The sequence below is a fragment of the Pseudoliparis swirei genome, chromosome 6, assembly GCF_029220125.1.
Source record: "Pseudoliparis swirei isolate HS2019 ecotype Mariana Trench chromosome 6, NWPU_hadal_v1, whole genome shotgun sequence".
In the NCBI taxonomy this organism is placed as follows: Eukaryota; Metazoa; Chordata; class Actinopteri; order Perciformes; family Liparidae; genus Pseudoliparis; species Pseudoliparis swirei.
Window position 1 is genome coordinate 13373342 of NC_079393.1, and position 14697 is coordinate 13388038.

Here is a 14697-nt window from a genome sequence, read left to right on the forward strand (position 1 = left end):
GACTATCAAAACTATTGCTTTTATGCATCATGGGCTAGTGAGCAAATGGCCCGCCAGTCAGAAAGGGACAACTTTATTTTCCATTCAACAGCTAAATATTCAGTTTCAAACTTTGGTTTCCACTCTTTCCCCCCCACTTCAACAAATATTGATACATTCTTCAATCATTAGCCTGAACTTACAGCAACACAAGCTTTGTGAGCAGTGGCGAGTGCCTGTTGAACTTTCTTTGCCCCAGGTTTCTCCTCTCCTGCCACATGCAGGCTGCCCAAACCCTCTGATTGATGGAGGGTGTTGGGGTTGGTCAGCTTGACAGGCAAACTCTGTGGACCTTCCTCAAAATGTAGAAAACCGTTCACCCTCCATTGCATGTTTGAAAAAAAATCTGTTTTTATTTGAAGATGACAATGTATAATTGTATTACCCGGATGTAAAGTCACTACTGAGCATCTATCAAAGCTTCTGTGACAATAATTGGTTTGAAACGACTAAAACCAAATCTGTGCTTTTGATTAGCGCCTCAATGTTTTAATATCTGTGGTACAAGTTTGACATGAGTAATGATTATGTCAAACTGGTCTGATAAGGCATATATGTTGCTGGAGGGGATATCGAAGGAAACCATGGAACAATTTATGGAGGAGATCATAGACAGAGAGATGGGAGAGTATCATCCATAGCCAGAGCACACTAGCACATCTGTGTAGAGAGTGAAAGGGATGATTCAGTTCATGCGTCATGCAGGAGAGAGCAGTGAAGTGCAGAGTTGCATATAGATTTCGGGGCTGTCAGAGGGGCCCTTGTTCTCTCAGTCGAGCTCTCTCCATGTACCTCAGTTGGATTCAGTTTGATGCATGCAGGCCTCTTTTTCTGACTGTCACACAGACTCAGTATTAATGTGAGCTTCACAAGTGGTGTCTCATTTTTAATTGTTCCACACAAAGGATGTTAATGATGCATGCGGCCACCCTCCTCGTCTATTACACGTTATAGTCCACTGACATCACGGCGGCTTCAGACAGTGACCGAATGGTTTAAAAGCAGAAGCTTGTAACCTTGTCTGCTTTGCTCCTCATGACCATTAAGATGCCCGTTCTCGTGGCTGGAGGTTGACATTCTTCAATGTCCAGACATACTTGATTCTATTTCGTTTTAGAGTTTTAGCCTATTTCAAACCACTTAACTCAGAGGAACAAGACACCATTTGTCCAGTAAGTGTTATTCATCCTTTTGGAGACTAAATTGACAGAAGAAAGTATCTCTGCCTGTGTTTCTCAAATTCACAAATAATGTGTGTCCTAACTGCTGTAGAAATAACCCTTTCTGTCTTGTTCTCTGGCCTCCCTTATGGCCTTCCTGCTCCTTCAAATGTTATCTTTCCAGCTCAGATTTGGAGATGTCAGTTTTTGCAACAAGCATCAGACTGCTTATTGACTAAGAGTCAGAAGCCTCGTCATAGAAACCAGGAATAGCTTCTCTCACTACCTTTCACTTTTGATTGCCATAGGCTACCTCACATGAAACTGAATCTCCTGTTGGTTGAATTTAATGAGGAGCTCCCTCTGGCAGCTGTTAGGGAGTGATATCTACTTTAACAGGGATGTCTGTATTGAATTCCCCTTCACGTCTCGCTTTTAATCAGCATTATTGGTATCATAGTTGTCTTGCGGCTTTGTTCTGATGTTTTCTAAAGAATTGTTAAAGAAGCTGTGGATACAGGAGTGGGCCAGTGTCCATTTACATGGCAAAAAAACCTAAAAGTGAATCTGTAGGGATCTTTTTTGATTTGAGGAAAACTGAGCAGCAGGCCTATACAAATTTAAACCAATTTCCTTTTTTCTTTGGACACCTTTGTCCATAAATTCCTATTTGCAAGTTAAAGCATTCAGAACTCAAGCCCTGGATGACCTCTGGGTGTCAAAACATCTCACAGTATTAGTGGATATTTTGTGTCAACACTCAGTAATTTAACTGAGGTTCAACCGAGGACAACTGAGACAGAAACTCCTCTATTTCACATGATATGAGCTGTATTGGGGTGTCACACCTCTTCATTGTCTTTGAGCTCGAACAAAGATTTCCAAGAAATGTCTTCCCTTTCCTGCTCAGTGCACAAAACAGCAGCTACGTGCAGATCAGATAAGAAGATTTGGGAGTGTAAGGGTGTTTTGTCAGAACCCGACACTATCAAATAACCTGACCGGAGCATTGTGCTCAAACACGTCCTGCAGCAAAGCCCATTCATATAGTTTTTTCTGTGAATGATCAGTAAACGCATATCTATTGCTCATTTCTCTGAACAGAAACTAAAATCAGTTCTACATAACCTCATATCTGTAGTTTGGAGAGGTTAAAGGTCATCCTGAGCCCCACAGATGAGTTTCTTTTAGTCTTTTGACACTCCAACTGCCAAATATAATGTGGATTGTTTTGTATTGTTGTCATGAGAAAGACTTGCAGCACACTGTGGCATGGAAAGACATATTTTTAACATAGTGCCCTTCAGCTGCGACAGGATGGTGCGTATGATGGTACAACGATAATTGTCGTTATCAATCTGCTAATATTCCTTCGAATGATAAAGAAATTGTGCATTGTACATTTTGAAAATTGTACCAAATAATTAAAAAAGCATTATAGATTGCTAATATATCGGAAGGGACATCCTCAAATGTTTGTTTTTGCTGTTTCGAAAATAATTTACTATTAAATAGTATCTACTGAAGAAAAGCAGCAGAATGAAAACAATGAATCAATTCTCAAAGTCGTTTACCAAATCGATTAATCTACTTCTCTCTCCAGATCAGTAAAAAACCCAACACATTTGCTCATACAAAGCACTAATTTAAATGTTGTTCCCTAATTCTTCACAGATCTCAACTGAGACCCGGGGGTGCCGCGTACGCATGGAGGCTGATCGGTGGAGACTTTCTGTCTTGTTCTGAGGTCTCCGATCTTCGTTCTGCACCAGCATCATCTTCTGCAGGCCCAAAGGACTTCACCACAGTGCCTAGGCCTTCCATTCAAGGAGCCTTGAGCTGCGGAAAGAGAGAGAGAGAGAGAGAAAGAGAGAGAAAGAGAAGAAATAAACACAACTTTAAAAAGACATTATTCATGAATTCCCCAAAAACCTGAAAGGCAAATACTGCACGTTGGCTGGCGGTCCTGAGGAGGCATGTGGACAATGAGTATGGCTTGGCTCTGTCTCACGGCCTACACTGTCTTCCTTGTTGGTTGCTTTCATACAGCGGTCACGGAAAGCGATGTCACTCCACGCCTCACCTTCTCCTACAGTAAGTTGTATACTGTATGGAATGTGTTTCACTATTTAGTCCCAAGCTTTTCTGGCGCATGCATGTCTCAATCTCATCTGGCTGTTATTTATCAGTGAAGAGAGGATTATGTGAGCCTTGGGGGTGCCTGCGGCTTCAGTTTGGGCTTTGTGAGAACATTTAGCATGAACAGCAACACTCTGCAAAGTTGCTTTCTCTTGGTCCGTGTAGTGAAGCTTCTACAAATCTGCGAATCTGGGAATTGTTAGCTGGAAGCTGTTTTCTAAACTATTTGCTCTTTAGTATTTCAATTATATAACAAATTCATCCTACATTTTATTTACTCTCACATCTTGCCTACAGCACATATTGTGTAATTCCCAGTGGTCTCCCTGTTCATTAACTCTGTTCAGTGAAATGAATTAATACACTTCATATGTGTCCATTGTAAGAGCTAAAAGGATTTAGATGGGTGAAATGCTGTTTGTCTAAACCATAATGATTTTGAATCCATGTAAATCCGAGCTGTGAATGGCAGCTCCATCAGGGGGGCTCTGCTGAGTACCGACAGGTCAGACATAATTACAAAATGAACAGGCCTATTGTGCTGCAACTTACTGAGGGCAGTCTGACATGGAATCTCACAAGCACTAAGAGTTATTGCTCTGGTTTCCATCCATCCAGAAACTTATATCATATTTCACCCTTAAAATATGTTGGGGTTATTGTTAAATTAGTCTTTTGTGCTGGCTTTCTGCTCAGTATGATTGCATGTGCTCTCTTGATAGATGGTGCCATGGCCACCAGTGCCAAGTAATGATTGTATCATCACTGATGTAATTAGTCAGACGATGTACTCGTGCACTTGAGATGACAAGTTGGATTTTATACATGTATTGTGCTATTGTATTTCTATAAAAAATTAAACAAAATGATGGATTATGAGCTCAAAGCAGGCTTTCAAAGATTGAACGGTGGTAAGGGACTAATGCTCATAAGAGTCTTATTGTCAGGAATGTGTTGATAGATCTCTCTCACTCATCTATTATAGACATGGTTAACATTTCCAGTATGGGGCTAATGCTGAGCGAGGTAAGCTTTCAAAGAGGTTATTCATCTTGCCTGCCTGAGCATGTGCCCTCCCTTGTGTTGGACCTCTATACCAACAGGTAATCTCTCTCACTTGCCACCCTCAACAAAGCCCACAGCTCTGGCCCTGGTGGAGCATTTCACAACAGCACGTCATCAATCACTCACTGAAAAGAAGCTTCACGTTCACACTTCTCTCTGTTCTGATGGAAAGATTTGCTCTTCGGGCGTGAAGCTGTTGTTAAACACCACCATAAAACATGCAAAACCCACATGTCAGAAGACTAGACTGTATAGATGTGCTATGGATTCAGTATGAGGCTTAGCAAGGAAGGAGCTCAGTTACTTTAGATTGACTAGCTGGCCTATGCAGTATATCCGCCAAATGATGTCTAAAAAGACTGATTTCCGGTTTGACTTTTAGCTAAGTGTTTAAAATACACAATTGTAGGGTCCTCATTTATGCTGTAGCTCAACGAACAAGCTTCATCACGCTGATGAAGGTTAGCTGGGCCTGGTGGTAGAAGTTGTCTGCTACACTGACATTCTCCAGCCTCGTGCGAGTAGGCTTTGTCACATTGTGTTTACAGTATCAAAGCAGAATGCAGTGCTGCGGGGCCGAGAGACCTGAACTCTATACAGCAGCAACCGTCTGGTCTGGTCATGGTTTCTGGTCCTCTCTGTCCTATCTGGATGCCAGTTAGCTTGACGGTTTGCATGCCTCCACCTCAGAAGTGTAAGCGGTCTGGAGCTGCTTGGCTGCTTCTCGTCCTGTAACACTTTGGTATACCGTCTTCCCCTCCTCTTTTCTCTTGCTCCCTCTGTCCCCTGGTCCCCGCCTCTGTCTTAATGAAGAGGGTAATCTACCATAACTAATTAATGTGGATTTGTATGTGTTATGGTGTGAACGCTTTTCCGGTTCTCATAATGCGCCTATCAGGACGGATCATGGGTTCAAGGAGTAGAGCCTACATCTGTTTTCCTCTGTGCTTTTGTTCCAGGCTTTAATGCAGACCATGAATGGCTAAGGGGTTGGAAGTTGGAACACTATTTAAAGGCACATCTATAAGCTGTTTAAATTGCCTGTTGTTTGCTTTATATGTAATTTATGAAAGAACATGTAATATATTTGTTTTTTAGCTTATTGATCAGACAAAACAAGCAATCTGAAGACATTTGGTAGACAATAATTGGCTGATTAAAAATATTGGTAGGAGAAGCACTAATAATTTGCTTACAGGAATACAGCGAATAAAACCAACTTTTTAAAATGATAATGTTAAATAGAAAACAAACTGTCGATTTACTAAACAATTAATCAACCAATCATGTTGGTACTAGATTGTTATGTAGATTACACTGAAAAAAAACAGAAAGCTAGATTCACATTTCTTGGTTATTATCCTGTTCATAGATTCAATCAGAGTAATGTTGTGTGATTTATTTGTATTTAAACATATACAGCAGTAAGTAAAAGAGATGGGGGTTTTATGATGCTGTAATATGTACTACTCAGTAATGCACTGTTAGTGTGACTGACCAGTATCCAGCTCAGTGATTGTTTTCAATCCATCATAAAATGACAGATCATTGATCCTGATATTGCAGATGTTTATGACACCCACCCTGCCTAATCCACCAGGGAGCAGGATATAAATCAAACTCAGCAGACCCTGTGAAGGCACTCTCATCGTATGTTCATTTTCAAGGTGTTGCGAGGACACTGTGTTTCTGCTCCTACTGTAAATGCACAGCATGGAGTCGGGTCAGAGTGCTGCTGTACAGTTGGAAACATGTCATGACCCCTTGTTCAGTCTCTTTGTTGGGTCATGAGGAGTTCCTGAAAAAAAAGCAGCTGGTTTACATTATTGTGGTTAATCCAGGGTCAGCGTGTGTTGCTCCTTGACCAACAGATTCTCATGGGGAAATGATTCTTTAGAGCTGAAGTACAGGTTTAACAGATACAATGTACTCATTAAATTGCGCCTCCAAAGAATGTAAAAGCTCATCACTGCTGTGTGGATATGCAATGCACAGGCTTTGTCTCTACACTTGAGAATTATTTAGGCATTTACATGTGCAGGATTTACAATATGACTTTCCAGCCTCAATTTCCTGAAGCTGTGTTCAAAATTGCCGCTAATCTCAGCATCAGCATGGTGCAGCGGAGACAACATCCTGCTAACAAGATGTGGTCCTAAAAGTTAGCAATACAAACAGAAACTCACAGCTTGCCTAATGAATCTCCTGGTGAAGGGACCCTCTTGGCCTGTTGTCTTAATGCCTTCCAGATGCTTCAGTCTCCGTCCTTCAGCTTCCCAGGGATACTCTCCCACCCAATTACCCATTCAGCAGCAGCTCTTAATAGCTAGTTCAAAATTACATGGGGATAATTTAGTTAGCACTCCAGAGTGGCCTGTTTTCTGTCTTGATGTCACCAGACAATGCAACAGTAGTGGGAGTTCAGGCCATGCTCTGCCACTGACCCAGTGTTTCACCGCGGTTTCCTGTCACAGCGGTCATTGCTTCCTTATCGGCAAAAGTCGAAATCACTTCTTCTCAAATTGAAGAATTGGATTTACCATGAGAGTTCATCTGTCTTCATCAAATTCCTTGAACAAGTACAGTGGACACATGAAGACAAAGAAAAGAGATTCGACCCTTGTGTCTGAATGCTAGTGCCACTGAATGAAATAAGCAATGTTCCTCTCATGAAGGACAAATAAAATCCAACTTCCTTCAAGTCAAAGGCTAAATAATAACTGTTAGACAGTATTGATAAATAGACTGTGGGGATCTTAAAATTGATGCTGTCGCGTAACAGTGTTGTACCCTTCATGCCTCCTTGACAGCGTCAGCCGTGGCCAGAGGCGTTATGATTCATGCTGTCCTTCCATCTATTCTCGTCAACGCCATACTTCAGGAAGGTGTTGAAATTCGTCTTGTTTAAGGATTTATTTTTTAAGTCTGTGTTCATGATTTCAGAACATTAACGATCAATGTATATAAAATATGTTTTTAGACATGAACAAATTATATATCAATGTGTTTACAGACGACTCCTTTATATTAAACTGCATCTGATTAAAGTTAGATGAATTGCAAGGCTTCATCTCTATCTTCCTAGGTTTATTGATTTTAATAACAAAAATTAAGAAATGCTCCATCTTGTTATGGTTTATGCATCAGTGTATGTTTGTGCGTGCCAGCATTCTTCTTATATTCCTCTAGAGAGGAGAATGTAGGTCATGTTCATGGTCAGAAGACTGTAAATGGAGCATCGGACGTCCATTAAAGAAGATCCAACATGAGTCTACTGCTTGTGCTTGATCTCAATATAGAGAGGTGGCCATTATTTAAAGGTTATCGACTTGTAAACCATGACCAACAACTCCAATCTATATGAAATTACAAACTATTTAAAACTTCAGTCAGAAGCTGTTTCAGATGTTTCATGGTGAAAATAATTGTTGTATATCTAATTTGCAAGGACAATTTTTGAATGAGCAGGTTTTTATCCAGTTGTACGGAGAGTTTGTTGCAGAGTAATTTTCCGCTCATACACAGTATATTGTCCCCGTATTTTCTTATCATCTTGAAGAAAGTAAACAGGAACGGGTTCTTGAAATGAGGTATACAGTGGTCTGATCTCCTGAACATACAGCTGTAACAGCCGATAACGGCAGCTCCCTCTCAAGGCAGCACTGATTGAATCCGTCTGTTATAGTTGCCCTACAATTGAAGTCTCTTTTTCTCTGTCACCAAAGGACAAATTACTCCACAGTTCCCCTCTAGAGGGGATGTACCAAGCTTTTAATTATCCTTCTACTTTTTTGGACACAGACCCATCAGGATATCAGCTGTAAAAATGTAGAAGGATTCCTTTCAGCCCAATATAATTAATTTCCACCCTAAATAGATTAGCAAGCCAGTCTAGGCGAGTGTTTCAATCCATTTAGCAGTGTCATTTGCAGAAATTACTTTTAATTACATAATAATGGCAATAATCTCACATTGCTTCCAGCTGCTAGCGGTTGAACTTCTAAGTGCTGTTCATGCACTTCAATAAAGGGTCAAATAAGTGCTCTAAACCGCACAAAGCTGCTTTCTCTGGATCAGAGGTCCATACAGTGAGGTGTAAAGTCCTCCAGCTCTGCCTGCCGCTTCTCTCTTTGTGAAGTGTGAACAGAGGGTCACAGACCTGCTTAACCTGTGACCTGTGTTTCCATCATCAATCAAGCCGAGACAGCCAAGTGGAGAAGGGTTACGTTGTTCCTTGTCTGTACTTAAGTTACATTATGTGAGAAATGTGAAAATGGAGCATTAGTCCCTTTAAAGATGAGTTTATTCAAATAAAAATAGAAAGAGAAATATATATAGACCGTAGGCAATATATTATAAAACAAAACATAGCCCTGTAGGTAAAAACCTCTTGACCTTGACCTCCAAAACAACAATGGAGGTGGTGTTCAAAGAATTGAAAAAACTCAAGTCATATGTCCCAGATACTAAAAACAATTCACAATTCACCGACCACGAGGACTTCTTCTTTTGTGGACAATAGTTCAGGCGAAAAATGTTGACAACGAAGTCAAATTGTCGATTATAGAGCCATTGTTCCCGACTGGTGAGTTTTTCAAAAACACCAAAGAATAAAAATCACTCACCAATCAGGGTAAGTAAAAAAACTATGTTGGTTAGATATTAGGCCATCAGCAGCATCATTGTGCCTCTGCATTGAGTCCCCAAATCTCTGTAGCTTTAGATGAACAACTTTCTTCCAACGATGCTCCCTAATTTCATGATTTGATGATGGTGGAGGAGAGCACCGTCTTAAAACCTCCGTTCAAAATGTCCCACACTGTACATGTTCAGTTGGGTTGAGATCAGGTGACGAGGTCAGATAACGAGGTCATAGCATAGCTTTTAAATAATTGTCATACTCAGTGACCCCTCTAGTCCTGTATCGAACCATCTCACTGAACTTGATTCAGTCAGCAGAATAAAAGCACTTTAATAATCACTGGAAGACTTTCCACTTCCAAGAGAACTCGCTCAACTAATATGTGCTTTCTCTATCTCTTGATCCTTCTCTGTCTCTCTTTCCCTAAAAAATTTCATTTCCTGGCACTTGTGTCAGATGTAGTGTTGTTGCACTTATTCTCAAAGGAAATTTGTTTTATTCTTTAATGTGTCACCTGGCCATCTGTATTTCTGTAATTTGTGTGAACTGACCCTTCAAAAATGACTCAAACTGTTCTTTTCATTGTAAATAACTCAAGCAGACGTTACTGTACGCTGGACCTCTGTAGTAGTTGACATGAAGGTGCTTCTCTTCCTGACACCCTCTCTCTGTGGCCGCAGCAGATAAAAGCTGCTCTTCCTCTCTTAAGTGCTTCCTCTCAACGTCCGGTCTGTTTCCCCTGTTTCTGATACACCACAACATTTCTTAGGCTGCGTTGTCATGAAATGGGCCCTCAGGAATAAACCTCAGACAAGCAACAATGGAGGGGATTCTTGTGGAGGGGAGACTGTGGCCTAGGTCGAGGGGAGTAGGACAAGTTCAAGGAGGGAAAGCTCATCATCAGCTTTTGATCGTGATATTGTTTAGTGTCTGAACAGCGTTCGACCTCGAGCAGTTATTCTGTCTGCGGTTTGTGGTCTCAGGACTGTTGCTGCTCATGACTACCACTCATGACCAGACTCTATGAAAGACAGCCAATGGAATATTCTGCAGCAGAAATCCTCCTTGAGAAAGTTTGTGACTCTACATATCTGTATAATATGTCAAGAAATAGTTGATTAAACGTTTTGAAGTTTAATATATATATATATATATAATGAGCCATTTGTAGTTTCACTGGGGGAGGGGGGGGGGGGTAGGAGGGTGTCTAAAGCCCAAACTTTTCAATTAATTGTAATATAAATAGAGAAAAGCAGCAAATCCTCACATTTCAAAAGCTGGAACTAACACATGTTTGACATAATTGTTTGATAACTGACTACACTGGTGAGTAGATCATCTCTCTTATATGTTTCAAGTCAAAATGAAATGATGTCAAGACTTCAAATCACATTTAAGTTTCTGTTAAAAGTAAATATTGTTAAAGTTGAGAAGCCAGATAGCAGGTTTGAAACTTTGCTGACATGAGAAAGGGGAGACCACTGAAGGCCTCTCCATTCATGACAATACAATGCGGCGGTAGATTATTGCTGAGAGCAGCTTTAAAGATACTGCTGCAACGTGGTCCTGTCACTGGAAGACGGACTTGTCGTTTCTTTAAGCACACATTTCTATAGAGAACCAAAGAGGATGCTAAAATATACCATTTATCAATTACCTACCTCTCAGAGGAATAATGCTTTGTAAACCAATAGGTTAGTACTGAAGATGATGAATGTTTTCCGAAAATTGTGAAGGAAAGCTTTGTGTGGTTGATACCCTCCTGGATCTCTTTAATGATACTCAATTAGGGGCTCTATTGTTTTTCTTAGTCTTCTGTGGTTGTTAAGTATGACAGTGGTGATCTGACTCCAGAGAATAATTGTGTAGATATTCACCCCTGTTGAAATCTCTCAAAGCTTTTATTTTGGTTCAGGTTTGGCCTTTATCGTCCTCTCTTAGTAAATCACTGTTTAACTTCTCAGGACTCAGTGGAGAGGGGGAAAAAGAGGAGGGGGACTAAACGGCACTCCATTTATCCTGAGACGATAGTGAAAGGGACAGAGAATGTTCCCAATGGGTAAATGTACTATACTGTACACCAGAGCCTCTTGTGGTTTTACTGGCAGATTTAACTACAATATAGCTATCTGTTGCTGCGGCGATGAACTGTTATTAACACAATGTTTTCCAGAGGGAGAGGAAGTGCCTACCCACTGAGGTGAGGTTATACCAGGTCACACGTACCTCAGGGTACAGACCGCATAGTGTTCTTATTATACAACTTAATGACACCTTACCCTCTCTGGACTGGATTTGTTTATTCCAGGAAGTGCCCTAATTGTAATTATTACCACCAGCATCTGTGGTTGTATCCAGTATGAATCCGCCAAGCCTGTGATTCTGTGAAAGGGAAAATAACAATGACTAGAGTAACCTGACTTTCACCATAAAACATTCTGGGATTTGCCTTTTTTGGTGATTACCCGGTAATCAAGTTGAACCAATTCATCACATTAGTTTGAGGTTTTGTTGAGGAGGATTTTACTGGTTTTCTTCTGAGCCAAGAGGAGTTGTATTCGACAGAAATCAACATTCCTCTGCAAACATGAAATTACATAATTGAGAAAGAAAATATTTGAGCACCTTCTTCAATAGAATAAATGGAGTGCTTCGGTCTGTTATTTTTTTAAGTCCTGTATCAGAGCTTCATCCACTTCCAGCTCTCTGCTTCTGTTTATGCTGGCATGCAATTAAGGCAAGTTGTTCAATCTGGGCCAGCAGTGAAAGCCTCCAGGCTGCTGAAAATCTGAGATACACATGGACCTTTAAAGCAGTGATTAGGAGGCTTGATGATTTAACCCTTGGCTTTAGTTGGGGGGTGTTAATGTGCTTAGAGAAAATCATGTCCTTACTGTAGGCGAAATATGAGATATTGTCTCTCCCTGATGAGGAGCTGACAGGATTTAGAAGTTGCATTTGCACACAGAAACACGGGCACATTGTTTTCTGTTCATCAGTATTCATTCATCATACATCAGTTTTATTTATTTTGGTTCTTCGTGTATTGAATACTGCATGAGGCCCAGACCGTTAGCTGTGCTGTAAAGCTTGTGTTGTCGGCATGCAGCCCTACGAAGTCAAAGTCTAGGAACAGTGTGAGTCGTGGACATGAGGGAAATTATCTTGATATCCAACAAACAATATGTTTCTGGAGCATCCTGGGGGCCTCGAGGTCTGAGATGCTGACCACGTGGTGGCAGATCCCCAATTTGAGTCTGACTGGGACCCTCGTTGGGTGCCACTCGCCTCGATCATCTCGTTTCCCGTCAGAGAGACTGTGTACAATCTGATTAAGCAAGAAATGTCAGAAGAGATGCTTTCATTTTTTTTTCTAAATAAGTATGATATAAAGACGATTCACGATTGTATTTAGTATTTTATGAAATCAAAACTCTTGTCGAACTATTTCCTCAACATTAAAACACAGAAAATGTTTCCAGGCTGTGTCGTTGTCACGGGAAACAAGGCAACTCAGTGAGGCTCGTCAGGGATGACACATTGTGTCTATTTAAACCGAATATCTAAAGTCTGTGGTGTACATCACATTTTATGGCCACACTCAAACCATTAAAATAGCTTAATTTGCATATTCAAGTGTCTTTTTGTATTTTCTGTCTAATGGCTCATCTCTGAATTAAACCTTGTGTTTTCTCCTCTCTGCTTCTGCCCAGATGCGAAGGAGAGGACAACCAGACGTTTCTCAGTCAGTGGAGTCTTCAACTTCACCTCTCTTCTCCTCAGTAAAGAAGACAACGCGCTGTACGTTGGCGCTCGGGAGATCCTCTTTGCTCTCAACCTCGCTGACGTCAGTGCCGTCAAGCTCCAACGAAATGTAAGAGCCAAGCGTCTGTAGACTTCTGTTTTATAACCGGTATGTTGTATCAATATGAATGTAGTTATAGCATCCCAGAGGCACATGATGGATATGATTAGGTCCCAGAAGTCCAATGTGAATCCAACCCAGCTCAGTGTATTAAACCTCCAGCATGAGTCTGACCGTGTTTCCCTTCTACAGTTCACGTGGAAAACTCCAGGGAGGAAGAGAGACGAGTGCAGTTTCAAAGGCAAAGACCTGCAGGCAAGTGAACTGTTTATGTGAAAGCTCAATTAGCTCAACTCGAATGGCCCAAGCTGCATTTAGATGACTGCCCGTTTACCTCACGTCTCAAGTTGATCATTGTTGCGGGACGCTTTGAGACTGACCCACGGCAAAACCCTGGAAATTTCCTGTCAACTTGTAACTTTCCATTCTACAACACATAATCCTTTCCTTCCTTTTAAAGAAACTTCTCCATTGCATTCTTTCTTTTGTCATCTTACTCCTCTCCCACTTTCACATGCAAACATACGGACCCAGGACCTGGTGGATTTCTGATTACATATTTGTAAGGGGGAAGCACATTAGTTGGAGGAATGCTTTAAATATTGAAAGTGATCTGAGAGCTGCCAGATGAAAGAAATGGGATAAAAGTCAGTATTTCAAAAATACAATTAGGAGTAAAACACTCCAGTATGACAGTTTTAGGTTTTTCTAAACTGCTCTGCTGGATGTGGTAATGTCTACAGATTCTTTAAGTTTTTTATCTTCACTTTCTAAGTATGTGATTAGAGACAGGGTTAGGGTCATCTGTGTTTATCTTTAGAATTACAGCCTAATTGTATAAATATCTTAAAGTATGTTAGCAGAATTTGTCAGCCATTTTTATGACATTATTCTCTATGTTTCGATTGCAGACGGATTGCTTCAACTACATCAAGATTTTACTCCGGATGAACAGCACTCATCTGTATGTGTGTGGAACATACGCCTTCAGCCCCACATGTGCTTACATCGTAAGTGTTTACGCGAACCAGTCACATCTGTTGCAGTGACCTGCTGTGTGCAACCTGTACATGTGTTGAGGATCTAATAAACCGCCATTTGTTTTATTTTGTAGAAGTTTTAAGAAGTTGCCCTGGTGCGTGCCTTTATATGTAGTGTTTGTTTATTACATCCGAGAGGAAGAGCTTCTAGTATCGAGTCCATGCTGCTTCCTGCCTCTCAGCTCACTTAGCAGTCTGGCTGAAGCCCATTCTCACCTAGACACATACTATGTACATCATTTTATTATCTCCTGTGTCGATGGATCCAAATATTTTATGCATGAAAGAATATTATATACAAATATTTTAAAGCCTTTTAACTACCTACAAACACACAGGGATGACGTGTGCTTCAACTTGACCACCTTTTCACTGCGGGACAGAAGGACTCTCTGTTACTGCTCCCGTTTTTAACTGAGTGTGACATGTGATGTGTGTGTGTGTGCTCTCCAGAAAACTGCAGACTTCTCCCTGGTCAAGGATGATAGTGGTGAGATTGTTACAGAAGATGGACGCAGCCGCTGTCCCTTCAACCCTGAGTACAAGTCCACTGCTATCATAGCGGGTAGGTACCAGAACGGCTGGCAGTGAAATCCAACTTTGTTTAAAGTCCCAGTGAAGCGGAAGTCAGAGCGTCGTTGGTGTTTACTATGTCGTATTCCCCAATGAAACTAAACATGTGAGGGGTGTGCAGGTAAAAGGGATAAAATGAAATCATTATTCAGATTTTGTTTTTGACAAAGAAAA

The 14697-nt window shown here is 40.9% G+C and overlaps 1 protein-coding gene and 1 long non-coding RNA gene across 2 annotated transcripts in view; one reads left to right on the forward strand and one right to left on the reverse strand.

Annotated features, from left to right (window-relative positions):
- Nucleotides 1-14697, reverse strand: part of LOC130194689 (uncharacterized) — a 24070-nt gene continuing 9373 nt past the window's right edge. The window contains exon 2 of the long non-coding RNA XR_008831939.1: nt 1-3038. This is a non-coding gene — a long non-coding RNA (uncharacterized LOC130194689). The remainder of the gene's footprint in view (nt 3039-14697) is intronic.
- Nucleotides 3032-14697, forward strand: part of sema4ba (sema domain, immunoglobulin domain (Ig), transmembrane domain (TM) and short cytoplasmic domain, (semaphorin) 4Ba) — a 20408-nt gene continuing 8742 nt past the window's right edge. Inside the window, exons 1-5 of the mRNA XM_056415736.1 lie at nt 3032-3293; nt 12759-12919; nt 13103-13165; nt 13822-13920; nt 14404-14515. Of these exons, the coding sequence (XP_056271711.1) occupies nt 3176-3293; nt 12759-12919; nt 13103-13165; nt 13822-13920; nt 14404-14515 (553 nt within the window). The 5' untranslated portion in view covers nt 3032-3175. The remainder of the gene's footprint in view (nt 3294-12758; nt 12920-13102; nt 13166-13821; nt 13921-14403; nt 14516-14697) is intronic.